The sequence below is a fragment of the Dermacentor andersoni genome, chromosome 1, assembly GCF_023375885.2.
Source record: "Dermacentor andersoni chromosome 1, qqDerAnde1_hic_scaffold, whole genome shotgun sequence".
Classification (NCBI taxonomy): domain Eukaryota; kingdom Metazoa; phylum Arthropoda; class Arachnida; order Ixodida; family Ixodidae; genus Dermacentor; species Dermacentor andersoni.
The window spans coordinates 104,608,651-104,633,301 of record NC_092814.1 but is presented as its reverse complement, the minus strand read 5'-3'; the positions used below and the strand labels follow the sequence as shown (position 1 = coordinate 104,633,301).

Below are 24,651 nucleotides of genomic sequence, written 5' to 3'. Positions count from 1 at the left end.
GGGTTCTACTTAAATTAAGGACGACGCAACGAGCTATGGAAAGAAGAATGATAGGTGTAACGTTAAGGGATAAGAAAAGAGCAGATTGGGTGAGGGAACAAACGCGAGTTAATGATATCTTAGTTGAAATCAAGAAAAAGAAATGGGCATGGGCAGGACACGTAATGAGGAGGGAAGATAACCGATGGTCATTAAGAGTTACGGAATGGATTCCAAGGGAAGGAAAGCGTAGTAGAGGGCGGCAGAAAGTTAGGTGGGCGGATGAGATTAAGAAGTTTGCAGGGACAACATGGCCACAATTAGTACATGACCGGGGTAGTTGGAGAAGTATGGGAGAGGCCTTTGCCCTGCAGTGGGCATAACCAGGCTGATGATGATGATGATGATGACAAAGCTAAAACTATTCGTAAAATCAGCAATGTTGCGATGCCCACCGCTGCAAAGACGAGCGCTGCAGTCCAAAAAATGCGTATATGAAGGGTAAGACAGGTGCGAACTAAAGTGCTTCTATCAATAGGTAAGCGTAAGTCGATTCACAAAACCTAAACAGCCGACGCAGATTACGACATAAAAAGAAATGTCTACGATAGGGGTGTAGTAGTCTCAGGAACATAACTATATATATATGTCCATCTGCGCCGCTCGAGCTGACGCAGGTAACCAGTGGAACGCGCTGTTGCGGCTGATTGCAGAGGCCACAGCCGATAGTCGAGGATGGCGCGTCCTTATATCTTTGTGGCACACTCTGATTTGCCACCTCAAAGTACACTGAGCTGTTCAGTGCATAATTATATTGCATTGTATGTGAACCAACATATCCCACTACTTCACCTAATTTGGACACCTGGGCATGCAATGAGCGCGTTCCCTGGCAATGAGCGCGTTCATGCGACAGTAGAACGTTCCCTCCACCACACATGAAACTAAACCGTGTAGATGCAGCCGCTTGGCATCAGCTCCAAACTAATACGTTCCTTAGTTTTTCCTTTCTACCCTACCAAGTACCCCGACAAATGTTCTTTCTCTGGAGAACACCCAGACCTTTACCATTCTACGTGGGAATGCTCCAAACCACTCGGCCTTCCTAGAATATCCAACGCCTCCCCATCCCAGTGGGAAGCCTCTCTTTCCAGCACAGCCTTGGACGACCAGCGGTACCTGATTGACCGGGCCAGCCGGATAGCAGCAGCAAATGGGGCCCCGGACTGAGGACTCCACACACTGGGACTCCATTACAAAAGAACAAATAAAGTTTTCTACTACTACTACTGCTAGTGAGCATGCGCTACTGTGGAACGCAGTAACATTAATGCTGTGCGGTGAACATCTTCCTAATGCCTGATCGGCTGTGTTTCTGCATACGCGCAATAGCCGTAATTTTCATACTCATCATTATACTCTATAGGGTGTTAGCAAATAAGAGGGTAGTGTCCGTCCCTGACAACGGTCAAGTTTGTCATTGATGTGTTTTGAGCACTTCTATCGCTTTTTTTTTACTAGTTTGAGCTCATTGCCTGCTGCAGATGACTATTTCTTCCAACGCTTTGAGGCCATAATTCTCCATGCGAGATGAAACAATTAAAAAACGCCTAAACACTGCTAATTATCAAAAATTGTTGCTCTTGCACAATTCGCTGTCGTCTTCCGTGCTCTAAGCTTCAGCCTTATATTATATATCTATATAGCTCATAGTTTCAATTCAGCACTATGTCGAAACTCTAAGTGTGGTTTCTACAGCCTCGACCCATCACTGAAACTTAAATTACCAGCGAACCTTCCACGACGTGACGCAACACTGCTGTGTTGGCTGTGGGTGGGAGTAGCATTCACAAACTCCTACAGCTATCGTATTGGAATGGCGGATTCACCAAAGTGTGCTAAGTGCAAGTGTGAAGAGACCATCCGTCAGCTTCTGTGCCACTGTTCTCGCTTCGATAATCAATGTGAGACTCTCCAGTGTGCCTTAAATAGACTGGATGACAGGCCATTTACGGAAGCGAAGATCTTGGGAGCCTGGCCTCACAGTTAATTGGCCCAGAAAGCAGTTCCAGCGCTTTTTCACTACCTGAGGGCAACAGACTTGAGTGCCCGACTATAGACATCATACACCTACGTTCTCTCTCTCTCTCTCTCACTCCCCATTCCCCTCCCCACGTGTAGGGTAGCAAACTGGACTCAGTCTGGTTAACCTCCCTGCCTTCCCTTCTTCCCTTCTCTCTCTGTCTCTCTCTCTCTATGTCGAAACGACGTAGTACCTGTGTCCTCACTTTTGCTCCTTCTGTGTTCCACGGTGTGAACCAACGTGTGCTTACGACGGATGGCAATCCTGTCTATTATATGAAGCCGGACGTCAATACAATGACGTAAAAGAAAGAATTGGCGAATAAAATCACGTACCGCCATTGATACGAAAATCATGTGGACTGCATGAACAAGGGTGATGCTGTGATATAACACCACTCCCTCCCCCCAACACACACACGCACACGCGCACGCACGCACGCATGCACGCGCGCACGCACGCACGTACGCACGTAGATTTATATGCACATAACCACAGTGGTAAAAAAGCGCACCGCATAACGCTCATAAAGACGCCACTAAGTTTTTGTTTTGCATGCACAAAGCCAGTAATAGGCAACAGACCGTGGGAAGACCAGACGACAAAGTGCTGATATGTGCTGTGCTGCTCTGCATAACGTATTTAAATGTTCGTTTTCTGATGATCAGTCTTCTTCATCACCCGTATTTAATAGCCCCTTGTTTCCCACGATGGATCCCATAATCATTTATTGGGTTGGAATAACAAAATTCATAGAGAAGCTAAAGGTATCTGCACACGGCCCTGACGAAATAACTGCTCAGTTTTTGAAATGCACTGTAACGCACTCATCTATTATTTTGTCTAAACTTTTCAAGCAGTTCTTAGAATGCGGTGTGCTGCCAAACGACTGGAAGGCGGGGTAAATGGTGCCTATTCCAAAACAAGGTAATCCTTCATGCGCTATCAACTACAGACATATCTCGTTAACCAGCATTCCCAGAAAACTTCTGGAGCACATCATTTTCTCTAATCTCGTGTTTTTCCTTGAATCTAACAACTTTTTTAGTAAATATCAGCATGGTTTCCGAAAACATTTTTCATGTGAGACACAACTAGTTATGTTTACTAATGACCTGTTCTCATCTCTAGACAGAGGTTCTGCATTGATTGTTTCTTTTTAGACTTTGAAAACGTCTTTGACACAGTGTGCCATCGTCTCCTTCTTCTGAAATTAAGAAAAGTTAACACTGACCCCCATTTACTTAAGTGGATTGAATGCTTTCTCGACAAACGAACTCAGTTCGTATCTGCTAACAATTCCGTTTCACCAACCTGTTTCGTAACTTCTGGTGTGCCACAAGGCTCAGTCCTTGGGCCTCTTTTATTTCTTATTTACATTAACAATCTACCGGTGAAATTGACGTCTAACATAAGTCTTTATGCTGATGACTGTGTTATTTTTCGTGAAATAACTAACCCAGATGATTTCTTTTTACTTAAATCTCACCTTAACACCATTTATTCGTGGTGTAACCAGTGGTTAATGAAATTAAATGTCAACAAATGTAAAATGATAAATTTTTCTCGCGGTACTGCTGTTTCTACATCCTCATACAAAATTAACAACTCTATTCTGTCCTCTGTCACTTCCTATAAATATTTAGGTGTTCACATTACTAACAATCTGTCATGGCAAACTCACATTGAATACGGGACAAACTGTGCCAATCAAACACTAGATTTTTTTATGTCGCAATTTTTCTCGCACGCCCTCTTCCCTAAAACTTACATTATATAAAAAATTTGTAAGGTCTAAACTAGAGTATGCTTCATCAATTTGGGTTCCCTCTACAGCCCAGCTAACATACTTACTTGAAGCCATTCAGAGCCGCTCTACACGTTTCATTGTATGCAATTATTCCCGCAGTACCAGTGTATCCGCCATCAAAACTAGCCTTCATCTGCCAGAACAATCATCAAGAAGGAAACTCGCCCGGTTATCACTCTTTCATAAAATGTACTATACTAACGGAGAATTAAAAAATGACCTATTTATATCACCCCCTTATATTTCATCGCGAATCGACCACAACATCAAGATACACGTACCAAGCGGCCGCCCAAACCTTTTCTTCCATTCATTTCTGCCCAAAGCAGCATCCGAATGGAACCACCTCCCCGCCTCAGTCGCAGCAATCCGGTTCATTCATCCTTTCAGACTGCTATATCTAACATTGTATAATGATTCACCACTCCTCTCTGTAACGCCATTGGGCATTGAAAGTATTTTAAATAAATAAATAAAAAATGTGATAGCAGACGACAGCCGTCGTCGTGTTATGATCGGCTGAGGATGCTTATTCTAAACCGCAGACTTCCATCAGTACTGGGCGAAATGACGTCACTCACCTCTTTCAGCCGCTTCGTGCGAGGTTCTTTCTATAGTTTCCTTATCTCGCTTAAGAAACCCTTCAAAGGCGTTTGTGAATTCATTGCAAGAATCTTCTTCCGTCCGGCGACGGTCTTATGGTACTCCGCGCCTGCTGCGCAGTAGTCCGGTCAACATGACGGTATGAAAAAGCCGGTCACAGTGGCCTGGTATCACGAAGTGAACGATGGCAAGCGTGCACAACGCTAAGTGCGTTCACTAAAACGTGTCGCATCAGCAAGATGTGCATTCGCGTTGCGCATATTAGGGTGTTTTTTGTGCTCTCCCTGCGGCGCACAGTTCTATCACTTAATTCAGTGCGTTTGGACGAATTTACAATATTTGTTTGTATTTAGTGATGTAAGTGCATATCGTATGGGTTGTACTGAAGAACTGAATGAACTGCACATCAAGGCCATTGTGCTTGCAGCATGCGGCTGACAACTCAATAATTATTTCATTTATGTGTAACTTCCATATTCTGGAGCAATCATCAATACCACCTTCCCTCTTTGATGCATATCTGTATGCCAACTGGACTCCGCCGAAGAGAGGCCACTCTGCTTTATCGCTTATAGCTAGGGGTGGCATTCATGAAATCTTACTCATTTCGCATTGGAATGCCGACAACGCTCTCTGCAATGCCTGTCTTTGCGAGGAGACGCTAGAACACATACTGTGCGACTGTCCTGAGTATAATGTTCAGAGACAGTCCCTGGCGTCCGTTCTAGCGCACCTTGACAATACACCATTGTCAGTTAAAACGATTTTCACATGTCGCCACAGAAGACATCGCAGCTGAAGGCGACGAAGGGACTACTTCGGTTTTTGATAGAGAGGGGCTTGGACAAGCGGCTGTGACAGTGATGTCACGTACCACGCAAGAGTGACGGACTGTAACTGACGATGTGTGTGCTGTGCTATGCGCTCTCTCTCTCCGCATCTTTCATCCCCCCCATCCCGCTCCCATGTTTAGGGTAGCAAACCGGTTAAGCTAAACTGGTTAACCTCCCTGCCTTTCCTTCTCCCCTTTTTCCGTCCTTCCTTCCTTCCATATTTACGTTCAGCCACAGCGCACGTATGCGCAACTTCTCAGGCTTCGACTTTGCCTCATTGGTAGTTCCGGATTCACATGTTTTAATTATCTGCAAGGAAAGTGGAAAAAATATTTATCGGTCAGACAAGGAGACAGAGGCAAGCGGTCAGGCAAGGAGACACAATCTTTCCAATTATATTCATTGCGTACTTAGAAAAAGTATTCAAACTATTAGACTGGGAAGGATTAACCGCGATGATCAAAGGCGAACATCTCAACAACCTTCAGCTTGCCGATGACATTGTCCTGTGTAGGAGCGCTGGGGACACATTGCAACAATTGACTGAGAACCTTAACCGAGAACGTGTAAGAGTAGGTTGAAGAATAATAATATACGCAAAAGAATAGTATGCAGGAGATAAAGGTGATATTAAATAACCTGCCAAGCGAACAAGAATTCGTGATCGGCGGTCAGCCTCCAGAAGGTGTACAGGAGTAAGATTCTCTAGGTCAACTATATTCACACGGAACCCTGATCATGAGACGGAAATTTACAGAAGAAAGAAAATGGGTTGGAGTGCATACGGCCAGCATTACCAAATCGTGACTGTGAGCTGAGCGCTGTCGTTGAAAAGTGTACAATCATTCCCTTCTTCAAGTACTATCATATGGGGCAGGAACTTGGAAGTTAACAATGAAGCTTTCGAATGAGTTAAGGACCGCTCGCACAAGCGATGGAACGGAAAATGTTAGGCCTAACGCTACGAGAGAGCTAGAGAGCGGTGAGGATCAGAGAACAAATGGGCGTAGCTGGAGTTGAAATTAAGAGGGAAAATAGGAGCTTGGCAGGCCGCGTAATTCATAGGGCAGACACTCGGTGCTCCATTAGAAATACATAGTTGGTGCTTGGAGAAGCGAAGCGCTGCCGAGGGCGGCAGAAAATTAGGTGGGGTAATGAAATAAGGAAATTTGCAAGCACATCTTCGAATCAGCTAGCGCAGGTCAGGGGTAATTAGAGCTCGCTGTGAGAGGCCTTCGTCCTGCAGTGAACATAGAAGTACGCTGATGACGTTTTACAACATCCAAAATTCGTGAGGAATTTTAAAGGACTGTTGCTCTTGAGCCGAAGTTCACTTTGTACTACGAGGACGCGTTCGCATGTTTACAGAACGGCGTCAGACGCTGCTTCGACACCACCACTCTCACCTTGGGATCGTACTGTATGTGCAGTGACTGCTCTGAACAAAGTGCGTCGAAAATTTCCGATTCCTCTTGATGAAACTTGCGCATGAACCATGCGGACGTAAAGTCGATAGTAGTATGCAGCATATCGCCATGGGACAAGATAAAATGGAATGCGCCGAACCGGTCCGCGAACCATTATAAATTTTTATTTCTGTGAACCGGAACATAACCGGAACGAGATCGGAGAGCACTGAACCCGAACCGAACCAGTATTGTTTTCGGTTCGACATTCCGGTGCTTAGTGCTCGCCCGACACTATTGCTCTGTTCTTTCTTTGAGAACAGAGGCTGGACTTCTGGCGCGAACGGCTTGCGCTACCTGGACGTAGCTTCGAGGTTGATGCTTTCGCCTAGATACGTTTAGTGCTATATTTCAGAGCCACTTACAGCAAATATTAATGTCACATAAATACGACTTTTTGCAGGGCTAGTTGGTTCATTATGCCGAAGAAAACATGCAGCGCAACATAAAAAAAAAAGAAACTAACATAGGTACTGGTGCACAGTCCATGTCTGTGTACCTTCGTTCGTCCTGGTTTATGTTGCGCTCCATTTTTCCTTCATTCGGTGTCACAACTAGTGCCCTGGTTGTACTGCGCACTTAAGCTAGCGACCGGACATTCGAGGTGCTCATTGTACAGACCTATCTCCGACAAAAAAAAGCCAGCTATAAAGGGCAAGGGCCCTTTAACACGCACGACCGCTAGCACGCACAAGAAAAAAAAAAGGCGAAACAACGAACCCCAGTCCCTGCGCATAAAATCCTCCGTTATGTCGCGCACTAGTAAGGAAGTCTTTCGCTAAAATAAAAACTCTCCTTTCAAGGCCCCTAACTGCCCATGGTGCAAGTACTGCGCGAAATCTTCCGCGATAACAAAATGGTTAGCGCATCTAGCGCCCTAGTGGACATTACGGCAGGGAAATAAGTTTGAACCACGGTGGTGGGTAGCTTTGCTTTAAGCGCGTAAGCGCTAATTTGGCTGCCTTTAGCGCGGTTTGCCTAGGTTCGTATGTAACACCTGATGCGTTTTAACGTCTTCGGTGTTGCACATATATAATGAAACTATTGAATATCATGCACTCTTCTATTCGTTGATCCTCGTGATTTTCAGGTACTCATTAACCGACTTCGTATATGCAGGTATGTTATCGTGATTTGTTGCTTGAATTAGCATAATAGAAATGTGTTCACTGGCCCTACCTCAAGGTTCGAAATGCTACGCTATAGAAGCTGACTTGTTTTGTATTGGAGTGTCGGCAATACAAGCAATGTATTCGCGGCGGTGGACGAAGTCATGTTGCTTTTCAACTTGCCAAGCATTAAGTTGAGGATGACCATGCAGGTGGCCCAACGAACACACGCCAACGATGATGACGACTTCGCGTTTGTCAGTGCCGTCATAGTATTCGTCACCGTAATGGACAGGTAGTATGAATGGACAAAGCAAGCCCAATCTCGACCTTATAACTGCTGTGACAGCAAAATTTCATAAGTCAGTTATTAATGTGCGCTTTGCTATGTGCACAAATAGCTAAATTCATCCGCTTATACTTCTAATGAGAAATTTGATTTCATCTTTTACATTTTATGCACCTTCAGTAAAAATTAAGACAAAAGGAAGCTTGGGAAATAAGAGTGCAGCGGCGGACGTTGCACCGAGTGGCGAACCAAGTAGCTGATTCGCTGCCTACAATACCTAGCTTTGTGTTTAAATAAGAAACTAGAGAGAGCGGCTCACAGGAAGGTGGAGGCTTGAGATGATTGACCGTGGTAGAACTACGAATGCCGCGGAAGCCATGGTTCCTACAAGTGGACTTTTCTTCTCCCTGACAAACACAATAAGTTCCCTCGTCGAAACGTTAGCTACAGCGATATTCCATGCTCTACACTGTTAGCTAGCTTTGTGCGTATACCTGCTGTATCTATGTAGCACGAAACGTATTTGCTTTATATCCACGTGAATTCATCAAGTACTTTCCGTCAAGAAACATCTCTGCCTTCTCCTTGCAAGGCTCGAACATACACGTACAAACAAATCGTCAGCGCGTGTACAATGTATCGCCTATTAACTTCTTTGGAGGGACAAAATAAAGTGCACTGCGCCGAATCTGTTCGCGAAACAGTATGTAATAACGAATTGGCTCACGAACCGTTATCTTCTACTCCATACCGGAACTGAACCGGTACGAAATCTTGCAGCACGTTGAAATTGAACCCGAATAAAGGAGGTATTTTTTCGGTTCTTCACCTCGGTGCTTCTACATATACGACTGTTTCCTGTAGTATGATATAAGACCTTTTGTGCGGCTTTCTTCTTGCTTCTTCTCTCCTCCTCCTCCTTTTTCTCTTCGAAGTTGTACAGAATATCCCATCATTTTGCATGCTTCTTTTATCTACAGAAACATGAACTTTCGATACAGTGTTTTGTTCTTGAGGCTGCATCCATAGATCAAGCAAAAAAAACGTGAGCTTGAAACTCAGCCATAGAAGTAACGATGAACACTCATTACCAAGGTCCTCATGTAGCAGGTGTACAAGAAAATGCGTTTCTGCATCGGTTCTTGCAGCTGGCAGTCATTAGACAAAACACAAAATACTGCTTTAAATGGATGTTCCCTTGAAAAGAAGTTGACGCTAATTTGTACTTCAGAGTTTTCGCGGGGAAACCTCTCTGCATGGTCTGCCTTGCCTGGTCTGCAAGTGCATCGTCAACCGGGTAATGCACATTGCATTATTACTTTCAGTGTTCCTCAAAGGAGACATAATATGTCCTTACGGCCGGTGAAGCTGCATATCGAAAGTGCGACAATGCATACTCCCACCGGTAGCCTTCACAGCAGTGCAGTCTCTTCGTTCTTGCGCTGTAGGCACTGATGATTGCATGAGAAAACCACTCCTGAAAAAAAAAAAAAAAAGAACGGCACCAAGGGTATTACCGTGCTTTCTTTTTATGTCACTGCATGGAGCCTGCTATAGTGCCAGTGAAGTGACGCCTACACATAGAGAACCGGTCAGTACAGGCGCGCGTTCGCTACAACCTACCGTGAATCTAACGAAATGCTACTGGTGTATAGCGCAGCCTGTTGTCGCTGAGCGCGTGCACTGGCCATGTGCACCTGCTTCGGTATAGGCCCGGTCGTCGTTAACCGTGACGTTACTCTGAACCGAGCTCTCGGTAAACACCGAAGAGGTAGGTTGACCTGGCAACAAAAAGCGGAAAAGGAGAAAACAATCGAAGGAGAGCAGCTTGGGAACGACATTTGAGATCCGTGACCCGATAAATTCGTCCAGCTCGGTGAGCCTTCGGTCAGCTCCTCTCGTTTTTGCTTTCTCTTTGGGCGCGTGTGTTTAAGAGAAGTCATTGCTTCTTCGTCGGTGATTAGAAGAAGGGAGGCAATCAGAGAGCGCGACAAGAGAGCGGGGGGGGAGGGGGAGGGTGCGACCGTTAAGAGGGCCGCCTGGCACCGACGGCGGCCGACTATCATTCGGCTCGAGCCGCCATTTGCTTTCTCGCCATTTTCTTGGTTCGCTCAGGCTCTCGCTCGTTTCCAGGGTTCCACGACATTAGCGGATGGTGGCATGCCCGCGCCTGTTGTTCGGGGGAGTAGCGCCTTAACGACGCTTTCGCCGACCGGTGTCGTTTTCGGCCGGCCCGCAGCGGGAGGAGCTGCTCGGGACGCCGCCATCTGCAGCCGGCCGCGAGCGCGGAGGCGGCGTTCGCGCGTGGGTCTCGCACTGGCCTGCGTGGGAGAAGCCGGACAGAGGCGCGCTTCCCTCCTTTACGTGAGCAGGCCATTCAGGGGGTTTGTTTCGCGCGACCAGAGCGGCGGACGAGAGCAGATCCGCACTGGCAGATGATTAGAAGGGGCGCTCGCGTTGGTTACCGGCCTCGCGACGCCATCATCAGCGCTTCTTGATGGTGGCCGGACTTGAGAGTCATTAGCGGTGCGCGTCGTCATCGCCGCGCGGCTGCCAACCTTGACCCCCATCGCAGACGCTCGGGGAATGTGGAGAGCACGCCACGGGAGGGGGGGGAGACCTGTCTCGCGCGGCACCAGCACTCCAGACGGATGGACAGCCGCCCCGGGCTTAATTACTGCCGATGGGATCGTATGCGTAATTAAGGGGTGAACGCTGGCGCCAAGTGCACTCCTGCCGTCAGGTGAGCAGAAGACGACCAGAGAGGTTCCCCGCATGGAAGGAGAAAGCAACACGCTCAGAAGAGGTGGCCTGCCTGCAATTACAGATCGTTGCGCCGGCCGGAAGGCGTGCGCCTTTGTTTGCTTGCAGCACAGCTGTCGTAGTGATTGCTGCGTAGGATACGTTTCCCAGGAACGCTGTGGAGACAGGCACCGCTCACGCTGCGCGGTGATCAACTCGGCGCCGCGCCACCAGTCACGAACACTGTCTTGTGTACATGTGAGCGCGACAGCCCGTAAATGCCTGTCGCCGGTGCGCGTTCCGCTCCCACTTTCTCTTCGACGTCGCGCGGAAACTGGACTGCTTCAGAACGTTGAAAAGTCGCCCCTGTCTGTGACGTCAGAATCGCCTTTAAAGTTTTCCTTAGCGTGTAACTGATTCACACAAAGTAATCAACAGTGGCCGAACATGAGAAGCATCAGTCTAGAGCCATCGCTTCGACAAGCTGACTTATCTATATCAGGGCAATTGCTATGATTCATGCAAAAGCACTCAGTGCATAGGTTGCGTCCTCCCGCTTTAAGAGATTGAGTCAGCCGTCTCTCAGTAGGACTAGCTTGCCCACACCATCATCCGTCGCTTCACCTGATGAGAATGTTGAAGCTGAGAGCAGAAGCCTGATGGGAAACGAAGAGAAACAAGCTCATTTAACATATTAGAAAGTTTTTAAAAATATGAGACCAAAGTTCGGGAACTATATCGGTCGGGCGTGCAGAAAAACGCAAAACGGATACAACAGAACACAAGCGGGGCGTGGGGATTTGGCTCGGCCAAAGCCGCTTGAGGACACCATTTTTAAAGCTTCCTATATATACAAGATTGTACAATCATGCTGAAGAATGCCAAGATTTTTTTTTAGAGTACTGGCCTTCTGAGGGACCCTGTACCACGACACCCAAAAACGTGATGCAAAGCCGGTCAGAGGGCAGTAAGTCATAGAGCAGTGGTAGTCGGGTAAGGCAGCTCGCGATTAATCAGCCTTTCTAGGCTCATTTTTTTTTGGTGGAGAACCCAAGAAACTATTGTGGAATCTGTGAGAGTAGCCTTGTCACCGTGGTCTCACCGCTGGCCTCTCAGCGCCGGGCTCTGCAAGCTAATTTGCACTCCCTTGTGGCAGATAGCATGATTCCATTGCTTGATCTGGAATATTCAAAGAGCAAGACATTACTTCCACGAGAAATCGAAATACATACTCAACTAATTGACTAAAATTCCCTAATTAACTTCTTAATCAATTAATTTATGGCACATGTTACAATTTACGAATTGTAGCCAATTAGTTTGCAAGACATATCCAGTAGGAGTAAATTTTGAGTATGGCACGGGCTTCGATATACGCACCTTCAAACTAGCGGTAAAAAGGCACTGTTCCACTTACTTTTTTTAGCAAAGCACTCTTTCATGCATTGAAGCACAAAAGTAACTGGAACGCCCACGTATTTTGTCGCATATTTTGGCAATGAATATCTCGAAGCTGGTGTCATCCTGAAAATATATTCTAAGTGGAAACGCGTGATCACCCGATATGAAGATGACGGTGGCAGAAGCTCTTTAATGGAACGCTGTTCTTGATACTACTTTGAAATACAAGGGACTTAATTAACAATCTCATGCGAAACCCAGCTAATATTGCAGAAAACGGGGGAGAAACGATGAAACAAACGATTTGGTACATTGCAATAAATTGGTTTTTGACGCTGCGGTGTCGTTGTAACGTGCTGTGTTTATCGGTTTCTTGTAATCTTTTATTTTCATGGGATTTTTCAGCAATCCACACTCATTGCACCAAGGACGAGCCCAGGGACGAGCCCGGTTGGCTACCCTGCGCTTGGGCAGGGGGAAGGGAGAAGGATAGGTAAGTAGGCAATCTAAAAAGAATAAAGAGGTAGCCATTCTGAACGCATTCGCAGAGGAATGTTTGCAAGGTGTCATAAGCGCTCTTACAGCCCAGTCGCCTTCAGTGAATGCAATAGGGTTGTTGCGGCCTTGCACATGTAAGAATGCTTGGGCCAAGGTTCCAGGATCTTTTTCTCCGAGAGCGGTCTATCATCCGAGCGGCTGAGCCTAGCTGGAAGCACATCGTTGAGTGTCGAAGAATGGGTGCTCTGTTGTCTCGTCGCACCCGCAAGAATTTCACGCCGCTCTGTTGGCCATTGCTATTAGGAGCGAATAGGCATTCGTAAATGCGACGCCCAACCACATGCCACAAACATTATAAGACCTACTGTGCACAATATTGCATCAGCTATCACATCACGGCTTCGCGTTATAGGCGAAACTTCATGGTATTTTACCAGTCTTGTTGTTTTTCTTCACCTTGATATTTTCGCAAGAAGAAAATCGCCCCGTTTTCAAAAAATAAACCAAGCCCCTACAAATGATACGTCTTCACTGCCTGTAATTGGGCCCACCAAAGTGACTGGACGGATGTTTACACGCCACATGAGTGTAACATCACAGGTAATGCACTCTTTTCACGTGTAGGTTTGCTGCAAAAGTGTTAGCTCTTGCGATCTGTATATGTATAGAAAGAAAGGCAAGATAAACATAACGCTTGAGCAAGGACGAAAGGGTTGTCTTTATATTCGAGCCGCCTGCTCGTATCGTTTCGTCTCTTAGAAAACGGATAAAGTAGACAGTGATCGGGCAACCCCTTGTTTGATAATATCGGCAGCACTAAGAGCAGCTAAAGCACTCGAAAACGTACGTAACACGCTCTGCACCAAAGGAAAATGCAAAACGCAGGTGGCATAGACACGACATAAAATCCGGTGCGTTCGTCCCAAAAGAAGGCTAAAGGAGAAAGAATTGCCTGAAAAACCTAGAAATAGAGGGAGCATTGGGAGCAAGGGGAAAATGCGTCCGTACCCATGGCAACTGGAGGGGCTTCGGAAGCGTACCTCATCGAGCGCTCCTACGCTCCCATTAGAGGGATTTCAAACGGGCAATGATATATGCCCAATTTTACCGCTTTTGTGCGACTGAAAAGCGTGCCGGCGTTGGGTCAGACTGAAAGCGCGTGGGGCGCCGCTCTAGCATACGCGCTCCTCTGCCATCGCTTGACGCTTGGCAGCGAAAGGAAGGTCTGAACTCTCCGACTCTGCCTAACGAAGGGGAGTTGGGGTGGGGAGTGATGTGAGATGATACTTGATGAGTGGACAGTAGTGAGCCGGTGCCAGTGGCCGAGTTTCTCGTTTACAGGTGCAAATGCACTTGTTGTCTTCAGTAGATACAGTGAACCAAACAGACTTGAAAATTGCGGAATAAGCGCGCTAGCACGAGCTTTAGTATTAGCTGTGGCGCGAACAAATGCTAATCACGCTCTGCGGTACTGTGGTCGCTCTGTCTTAGCGCATGCTGTGTGCTGTCGTCACCTGATTCGCAAGCCCTTCATGAAGTCGCATGAGAATGAGAAATATGGCCCACAGGAACTATTAAGGTTAAGGTACGCAAACCAGTGTTGATGCTCAAACGATCCCTTTATACAAGATCAGTTAGGCAGCTTGAATTTACTCTACAAAATATGTGGGGAACGCTCATAAATACTGGGTTTCTTTTATGTGTGCAATATGCTATTGTGCACTAAACAGGTTCAAATAAAAGAAAAGTAATATGTATTAGTAGAAGACTTACTCAACGAACTTGGCTCATAAGAAATACTGAACGACGCCAGCTTCCATTTCCTTTGCTCTCTCGTTTCGGGTTAGCGCAAACAGGGGACTCGCTTCCACATGGTCGTGTCAGCACACTGATAGCCCCACCCCATAAGCACGTAACTTTTGTTAGTTTTAAAGCTTTGCCAACTCAAATGCTCTCAATTGTACAAAGGCTGCTGTTTGAAATGTTGAATATGTCATGTGCTTACAAATAAAATAATATCTTTTGGCAAAGGACAAATTTACAGCTGAGCAACGTGGACGCGGCCCGCCTCGGTCTGAAAAGACCGGGCTTCAGGACTCTAATAAAGTTTCGTGAATGAATGAATGAATGAATCTAGGCCTACAAAAACTGCTAGTTGCCATATTTTTAACTTGACAAATGATGCGACCTCTTCGCGTCATATCTGTCATTTTTATTCTCGTATTGCTCAAGCCATGCTTCAATAACCAGCCGGCGAACACCGCGCTTGTCAGTAATAACTCTCAGCTGTAGGCACAAGGTTAAGGTAACGGGTTTAAACGACTTAACGCGCAAAGTCGCCGTAAAGCACGAGCTTCTTTCGCGTGGATCACACCGGTAAGTGCAGAAAAGGCCATTTAAGAAATGATACAACACGCGGCCTCGCGCTCGCCATGGCGCGGTGGCCGCCGAGAATAATGCGTTCGCTCGCCGGCCGCAGCGCGCACGAGTGGAACACCGCGCCTCCACCTCCCCACGACAGGCGCACACCCAGGATAAAACAAATAGCGCCCGAGAGGAACCTAGGCTGGGCCCTCGTCAGTCGCCGAGCGAACGCAGCCTCGCCGGCTGGGCCAGTTAAGTGGGACCGATACATTCGGCTGCAGACGCGCCCCACGCAGAGTGGTGTTTCATCGCCCGAATAAAAGAGCAGCGCCTGGGATCATCCGTCCTGGAGGCGATGCACCGCACGCGGAGAGCGCGCTTGCTTGCGTCTCGCACGAGAGGCATCGAGGGCGCAGCAACTCCGCGCGCAGATAAGGGGCCCGACGGTAAAGAACGAGCTGTCGTTTGTTTCCGCTTTTATGGGGCGAATCGCGCGCCGAGATTTTTCTCGCGGAAAAGCGCACGTTCCGCGAGGGAGGCGCGCGCGCGCGTGTAACGTGCCGCTTTCAGCGCGTCCGGTTTTAATCTGGAGCAGAGACGCCCACGACCCGAAGCAGCGACGAGCGCAGGCGCGAGCTGCAGCCGCGTTCCGGTTTCTCCGCGCCATTGTCAAGGTGCGACGCCGACAGACACAGCCGCGCCTCGTCGTCACAGTACGTCACGTCAGGAGCGCTCCGAGACGATTGCGAGCCGCTGAACCGACTTCGCGACAAAATGTTGCGTGGCCGCTGAATGCGGTGGCGTCTGCAAAGTGGGGACGCGTTCAATGTAGCCAGATAACTTTCAACAACACCTCTGCTACGTGCCTGCTACAGGTTCACGGTGTGGACTGTTTAGATGCTGCTTTATATTAGCTTCATGTGCCGGTTCGGAGGTAAAGCTTGCACCGTGTTCATTCTGGAAGATTGCCTATATTGTCCCAAGTCTTTGTTATTAGCAAAAGTTGAACAGGCAAATTTGCAGGGGAGAGCGTAATATGCTTTCCAAAGTTTCGAGTGATCCCTCGGCGGATGCTGAAACGAGATTACTGAAAGCAAACTTTGTCGTCATTGTGAAATGAAAGTTAGATAGGTATCTGTGTTTAGCGGTATTGTGGAGAAAATAAAGTATAAATCGGCATTTTTATCATGTATACTCGACATAAATTTGAATATGAAATACTGAAGTAATACCTCAGGAGCACGGCGCTTGACCATAGTGACCACAGAAATCACTCCTACCTCGAAAGCACCGTTAGCATTGCTTTCATAAAATTAAAAATTATATTATGGGGTTTTACGTGCCAAAACCACTTTCTGATTATGAGGCACGCCATAGTGGAGGACTCCGGAAATTTCGACCACCTGGGGTTCCTAAACGTGTACCTAAATCTAAGTACACGGGTGTTTTCGCATTTCGCCCCCATCGAAATGCGGCCGCCGTGCTTTCATAAATAGTGAGGAATACACTTTAGGGGACTATACGAAGCAAGAATGCTCCTGCAGACATTTTTGAAGCCATCTTTGCGCTTTGGGAGACCTTAATACATTATTGAGTGAAATACAATTGTTCCCCGGTGTAGTATTATTAAGGTGCATAGGAAGTGAATCCCAACTGTCGCAATTTCATTATGTCCATCACAGTGAATTTTGCTTTCGTATGGGTGCCCTAATCATAATTTTGCTCTCTCAAGGTTGTCACATCTTCAGCATGCCCTCTGTTACGTTATCAGCGAAGGATACATGCTTCCTATCGCTATCTGGCCCGCACATGCCTTATAGTCGAGGTTTTTCCTTTCTTTCTATCCTTGTGCCAATATATGTCGTCGGTTTGTTTCTTGTAAGCCGGACTTAATACTGTGAGATCAAGAAATAATCTTTCAGATGTTAGTGCACCTTCTGATCGTCTTGATGGCTCTCTATTTGTCCTTCTTGCTCTGTGGCGTTGTCTGCACGACAAGTATACGGACCGCCTACAGGGGACGATGGCTATGAAAGTGTGCTCTGTCACGCCCGAGTCCAAGCAGAAGCCCACGGAAGGAACCTACAGTTCAAACACCGGCGTACCAAACAGCAAGGGAAGTCAGTAGGCACCGCAAAGGAGAATAACGCTGAAATGATGTTGGCTTAGTAAACACTGCAATACGATGCAGAAATAAATGAGTCGAACAAACAAAATACTGGTTTCCATAGGCGTGCGTAAGATTTCTCGTTATGGGGGCCAAACTGTGTTGCAGTCCCCCTCCCCCCCTCTCCAACCCCTTTCCATACACTTTCATTTTTCCATGCGATCCACCCTGAGATATTTCGCTGACTGATGCTGACTGATCGGAACATAGCAGGTAGACAGCGCAATGCTCTGCTCAACAAAAGGCAAGCTCAACGAACGAAGGCGCTCATGGGACATTGAACTATGATTGTGCACTTGATTTGCATCCCATCCCATCTTAGCAGGCCTGGGGAGGGGAGTGCATAGTCCTCTGGTCCCTCCCTGTAAGCCCGTCTATGCTTATTTGACCTCATTCATTCACTCCTTTACTATTGCACCTGAGCACGTTTTCATCAGCCTTCGTGTGCTGGTAGCATTTGTAGCGGTGTTTAGCGCACAGAGAGCGAGAAACTTGTGCTCTTGTGCCCTACCTTGTGCTATGAAGTCACCAAAAGGCTAAGCACCTGAAGGTTGTCCCGCTAAGTCATCAACCTATGCATCCGAGTTCTCTTTTCTAAATCATGCTTTCTGTTCAGCGGCAAGATGTCGACGTGTAGACAGTATTTCGAAGAAAACAGCCCACACCGTATAGTCACACTCGTGCCACAAGCTCAGGGGCTTGTATGGCAACTAATCGTTGGCCGATGTGTTGAGCAGCCACGACAACCTACCCCATTTCTTACCGACTTCCTTCTTTGTCTCTTGCGACTCTGATTTATCCTCCTTCTTTTTGTCGTCATTAACACCACCTGTGTGGCAGAGATACTCAAGATAGTGATAGTCGTCATCAGCTCATACATTGTGGACATACTTCACACTCTGACATAAGCCACTGAATTCATTCACACTGGTGCAGATGAGATCATGTACGCTTCCGCACACTCTGAAGATTGAAAAGTTGAGGATTGGACGAGTAGTAGTAGTATAGTAATGTTTGGTCTTGAAGGAACCGCTTGGGCAGGGCGCATGTGGTGGAACCCCTACCGACCGAAAGCTAGCACGTAAAATAAAGCTTCGCGTCTTCTTCTAGCATTATTAAGAGACACTGGTGTACTTGATGTTGTGAAATATGGCAAGAGACGTTCGGATGCAGAAATTACTGGCCTAGGGTGAAACCCTCATGTTGCTACAAACCACCACCACCACCACGCCGACCAGTGGTATACCAAATTTGTGTGTATATATATATATATATATATATATATATATATATATATATATATATTGTGACACGCTGACGAAGAAGATGTCAGCTTGGTCGGAAGAAGACGACGCTCTGGAGAGAGAGAGAGAGAGAATGAAGAGGAAAGGCAGGGAGGTTAACCAGATACGAGTCTCCGGTTTGCTAACATACACAGGGGATGGGGGATAGGGGTTAGAAAGATGACAGAGAGGAAAACGAAAAAAAAAATTCAAAGAAAAATAAAAAATAGGAACGCGCACACATGGAGACACACACACAAAAGGCGTTCCAGTTAAAGTCGTTCACACAGGCCGGTAGATCGCAAGAAGCGCAAAAGCGCTTGCACGGCCTTCTTCTGTGAAGGTAGGTCCTTTCGATGTTGTAGAATTCTTTTTTCGGATAGCGGTTGGTCGTCCAGTTGGTCAAGTTCGTGGCTAAGGCATACCCTCTGTGGACTGTACTGCGGGCAGACGCACAAAATATGGCCAATTGATTCTTCATGGCCGCAGTAGTCACAGGTTGGTGTGTCGGTCATCCCTATGCGGAAGGCATAGGCTTTAGTAAAGGCAACGCCCAACCAAAGTCGATATGAAAGCGTGGCGTCTCTACGGCGAAGGCTTAATGTTGGATCAAGTGAGTACAGTCGCGTATTTCTTAAATGTGGCTCATTCCATTGCGACGCGGTGCACTGCCGAGCAAGTAGGCGGAGCTTCCGTGCCGCGTCAGTTTTAGAAACAGGAATTGGGACGTGGCGCTCCTCAGTATGGGCTGAGCGGGCAGCGTGATCCGCCCGTTCATTGCCGATAATCCCGCAGTGACTTGGAAGCCACTGGAAGGTTATTTCATGGCCTGCATCACTTATATGGTGTAACGTCTCTGTAATATGGAATATTAGCTGTTCGTGCGGTCCGCGTCGTAAAGGTGACAGTAGAGACTGCAGTGCCGCCTTCGAATCGCAGAATATTGTCCATTTGTGTGGCGGTTCATCACCAATGTGATGAAGGGCAGTAAAGAGCGCTGCGAGCTCTGCTGCCGTCGATGTTGTCGCGTGGGTCGTCTTAAATTTAATTGTTGTAGCTTTCGCTGGTATGACGATTGCCGCCGCGGAGCTGCTTGGAAGGACAGATCCATCAGTGTAAATATGCGTAGAGTCACGGTAGTTCTCGTACAAATGTAGTAGCGTGAGCTGTCTAAGGGCTGGTGATGACAGATCAGCTTTTTTCGAGATACCAGGTATTGCGAGGTTGATTTTTGGCTGAGCGAGGCACCATGGAGAGATCGAAGGTCTCGCAGCCGGAGTGAAACCAGCTGGCAATGATTCATCATATGCAGTTATCGTTTGGTTGAAAGATGTGTGTGGCCTGTCCGCTGGTAGAGAGGCTAAATGGTGACGAGGACTCCTGGCTAGATGCCTTATCTGGGTCCTGAGTACTTCAATTTCAATGTGGGTCTTGACAAGGTGGTCTCTAGCGATTGCTATCGTAGCCACTGTTGAAGCACTCTGAGGCAGGCCTAGACAGATCCGGAGCACTTGACCCTGAAGACTTTGTATTGTGCGTAGATTCGTTTTTGCTGTGTTGTTTATTGCTGGCAAGCTGTATCGCAGAAATCCTAGAAAAAGCACCCTGTACAGTTGTAACATGGCACTAGGCGACATTCCCCAGGTCTTGCCAGCGAAAAACTTGAACAGGTGGCAGATGCCTGTCAACCGTTTTTTCACGTATGATATGTGTGGGCTCCATGACAAATCCCTGTCGATTATGACACCTAGAAACTTGTACGATCGGACCCGTCGTATTATTTGGCCATTTATCATTACACTGTAGTTTGCCATGAGTTTGCGCGTAAATGGCACAAGTGCGCATTTCTCGGAGGAAATTTCTAGGCCTCGATTACGGAGGTAGATAGCAGTTTGTGTGGCGGCTCTCTGAATTCTCGCTCGCAACTGTAGGCGTGTTACTGCAGATGTCCATATGCAGATTTCATCCGTGTACATTGATAGCCTGACTGTGGTTGGCACGTGCTCAAGGAGAGCAATTAGTGTTAGATTAAATAACACGGGGCTAAGTACACCTCCCTGGGGGACGCCGCGGTAGCTATAATGTAGAGAAGTATGGCCTTCCTCGGTGCTTACAAAGAAGGATCGCATGGATAGATAGCTCCGTATCCATTGAAACATCCGACCACCCACTCCTACCTCTGCGAGAGCAGAGAAGATGGCTTCATGCGTAACGTTGTCATACGCCCCTTTAACGTCGAGGAATAAGGATGCGCAGAGACGCTTACGGCATTTCTCATGTTGAATATAGGTCACCAGGTCGACGACGTTATCGATCGATGATCGACCGCGTCGGAAGTCCGCCATGGCATCTGGGTAGGTGTTGTGGTACTCCAAGTACCACTCCAGGCGTCCTAGGACCATCCTCTCCATTACTTTGCCCACACAGCTCGCCAAAGCGATCGGGTGATATGATCAGAGCTCCAACGGCGACTTGCCAGGCTTCAGCAGTGGAACAAGGCGACTTGTCTTCCAGGTTGTTGGTAGAGTGCCATTTCTCCAAGATTCATTGTACACCTCAAGAAGAACTCCTCTCGCTCGCTCCCTCAGGTGACACAGAGCTCGGTAGGAAATTCCGTCAGGTCCTGGCGCTGATGTGCGGCTACACAAAGCTAATGCTGCCTTAAGTTCGTGGATCGAGAATGGTAGATCCAACCGGTGATCACGTGGTGGCGAGCTGCTCGAAGGCGATGGAATGTTGGTAGCTGTGAGTTGGCCGGATAATCTGGCGCAGAAATCCTCTGCCACGTCAATATCCGATCTCTTCTGAGAGAGGGCAAGCACCTTGAATGGGAATCGCTGTACGGGAAGTGTCCGCAGTCCGCGCACCGTTCTCCATAGTTTCGATAAAGGCTTGCGTGGATCTAGCGACTCACAGAAGGCAGCCCAACGTTGCGATTCGAGCTTGTCTAACCGGCGCTGTATTTTCTTTTGCGTGCGCCTGGTGGGTCCGTCGATCGTCCATTGTTTTCGTACGTCGGTATCTTCGTTCAGCACGTCGTCGGATTGCTCGAAGTCGTTCTAGTTCCACATCAAAATCATTAAGTTTCGAGGAGCATGTTAGAGTACGCATAGTGTCTTGCACCACGCTCTTGATTGCCTTTTCCAAGTCGAAAGATTGATTGGCGTCGGAGTGTTATTCCATAATAGACTGAAATTTAGGCCAGTCCACACTTTGGATCGTATCCCGTATTTTGGAAGCGGTCAATCCTCTGATCTTGATGTACGTGGGGATATGGTCGCTTCCGTGCGTCTCTATGTCCGCAAACCACCCTGCACGTCTGACTAGGCTTCGTGAGAAGAAAGCCAAGTCAAGACAGCTGCTGTACGTAGAGCTACGTAAGAACGTAGGACTTCCATCATTCAGCAGCCAAAGTTCATTACTGGAGGCGAAAGATACCAGAGCTCTGCCTCTTGCGTTGATGATCGGACTTCCCCAGAGTGTATGATGGGCGTTGAAATCTCCAATGATGACCCAGGGATTGGAAGTTGAGGAAAGGATGTCTCGTAGTCTTTTGTAATCAAATCGACTTGACGCAGATAGGTAGGCGCCTACAAAAGTAAAGGCCAGATTCTTTTTCCTTACGTTTAGGCATATATATTGATTACTGTCATTAGGTGGTACAGGCTGATGAGTGTAGGTGAGGTCACGGCGAATAAACACCAAAACCTTACTGTTTTCTTAAACAGCTGACGACATAAATGATTCATATCGAGAAAGCCTGATTTTGTTCGATAAGTTCGGCTCGCAAATGACGATAATTGGAAACATATTGGCGTACACGAAGCGACGGAAATCCGAAAGGCGCGCTCTGAGTCCGCGGGCATTCCACTGAAAAATAGCTGCTTGTCGGACCTCTTCCCTAAATGACCGTGGCTGTGGAGCCATGATCTACTCAAGGGTTGCAAGCACCGGACTCAGAGCGTCCAGTACTTGAAGCGCACTTCTGGCAGACGGTGTGTGCACGTTGCTTAGCAGCACGCGAATGGCATTCATTAAAGGCCTGATAAGTGCTATCGCTTGCTCATCTGTTTTCCGCGACTCCTCGGATACAGCACCTTGCTGTACTTGGGGCGGCTTCTTCTGCGGCTCTTCTGGCGGTCGTGTACGCGGAAGTGGCGGCCATTCCTTTGTGGAGAGAGATCTGGCAGTTTTCTCCCTTCCAACATCGGTGTTCGGAGTGCTGGAAACGTCCCCTGATGAGGATGCTTGACGAGGTGACTTTTCCTGAAAGCTTGAGGTTTTCCGCCGTGAAGACCTTCGTCGGTGACGTCGCCTTCGCCGTACTTTCACAGCGGCCTCTTTGTGGGTAGAGTTGTCTCTCACCATTTGTTTAAGAATGGTGATCTCTTTCTTGATCTGGGGACAGTCTTTGGAAGAGGCGCAGTGATCACCTTGACAGTTAGGACACTTCAACGTGGTTGCGCTGCAGTTGTCTTCTGAGTGGGGTTCGGCACATCGAGGGCACACGGCCGAATCTCTGCAAACACCCTTCACATGTCCAATCTTCTGACAATTGAAGCATTGCATTGGTCTTGCAATAAATGGTCGAACCTGGTGGCGAAAGTGGCCGACCTTCACGTAGGGTGGAAGGCAGTCGCCTTTGAAGGTATTCCTCACACAACGTGTGTTGCCGAGGCGACCAACATGCACAATCACGTTGTGTTCGCTTGCTGGTTTTATGAGAATTGGGAGGTCTGCATTAGATATTTCATTGTCAATGTCATAGATGACTCCTGTTATTGTGGCACCATTCGTTGTCACGATGGATCGGACCTTGATGTTTTCCAGCTGCGTTACATGTTGTAGTATGGTCAGTGCACTCGGGTTCATCACATCGATTGCCAGGATGTTTCGCCTAGTGTTTATCCTAACATCCTTGATCTCATTTGGCACGGTGTTTTCTAGATACACGGAGAGAGCTTGCCTGTTGAGGACGCGCAGGTTGTCGGTAGCGTTCTGTGGCACAAACAGGATGGAGTGAGGCCATCGCTGAGGAGCTGTTTTCACAGTGTTCGAGCTGGACGCCGAAGATGAGTTGATAATTCTTCGTTTGGCCTTGCGGTACTGGACAAGTCGAAAGCTGTCTTCCGAGGACTCGTCACCTGATGCGCAGTACAGCTCTGTGTCCTCGCTACCACTCGACGTATTTCCTCGCTTTCTCGAACCGATGTCCGCGAGTGAACGGGAACCGGGAGGATCCTCGGGGTGTTGTACATCGATCACCGCGATGGACGGGGCGGTAGACCCCACAGGTGCAGTAAGAAGTCCAGAAAAACACAGAGACGGGCGAGATGTGTTCCGCAAGAGAAGCACTTCGTCTTCTTCTTCACGACGCTCTGGACTTCGCGCGCTGTCTACCATCTTGTCAGCCGCTACGATTATTGTATATATCCCGTAAATATACGTCTGACTGTTTTTAACCCCGTGACAATTTTGGTGGAGGTTGTGAGATCAATATCAAGACGGATTTACACAGCGGGCGCTCCTTCGCTGCATCTACAATGCCAGCACAAGGCGAGGATGCTTCGGGCCCGTCGGCACCCACGCCCACCGTCATTCTAGCACAACCCTGCGACCCAGGAACCTTTTCTGGCACCGACGACACTGATGTTGAAGACTGGCCTCAACTATATGAGCGGGTGAGCTCCAGCAACCACTGGGATCAGACCATCATGCTCGCTAATTTGATATTTTACCTGGCTGGCACGGCACGCGTCTGGTTTCAGACCCACGAGGAGGAACTTACCAGCTGGGACATTTGTAAACAGAAGCTGAAAGATTTGTTTGGCAAGCCTGTTGGACGTCAGCGCGCCGCCCAAAAAGACCTCGCTTCGCGTGTACAGACGTGCACTGAATCCTACCTCACGTACATCCAGGACGTGCTCGCTCTGTGCCGCAAAGTGGATCCGAAGATGTCCGAACCTGATAAAGTTGCACACGTCATTAAGGGCATAGCAGATGATGCCTTCCACCTCCTTGTTT

At 47.7% G+C, this 24,651-nt stretch overlaps 1 protein-coding gene across 2 annotated transcripts in view; it reads left to right on the top strand.

Annotated features, from left to right (window-relative positions):
- LOC129380552 (uncharacterized) overlaps nucleotides 1–24,651 on the top strand; it is a 105,119-nt gene that overhangs the window by 62,155 nt on the left and 18,313 nt on the right. For both annotated transcript variants that reach the window (XM_055061873.2, XM_055061871.2), the window contains exon 2: nucleotides 12,721–12,808. In XM_055061873.2, the coding sequence (XP_054917848.1) occupies nucleotides 12,721–12,808 (88 nt within the window). The remainder of the gene's footprint in view (nucleotides 1–12,720; nucleotides 12,809–24,651) is intronic.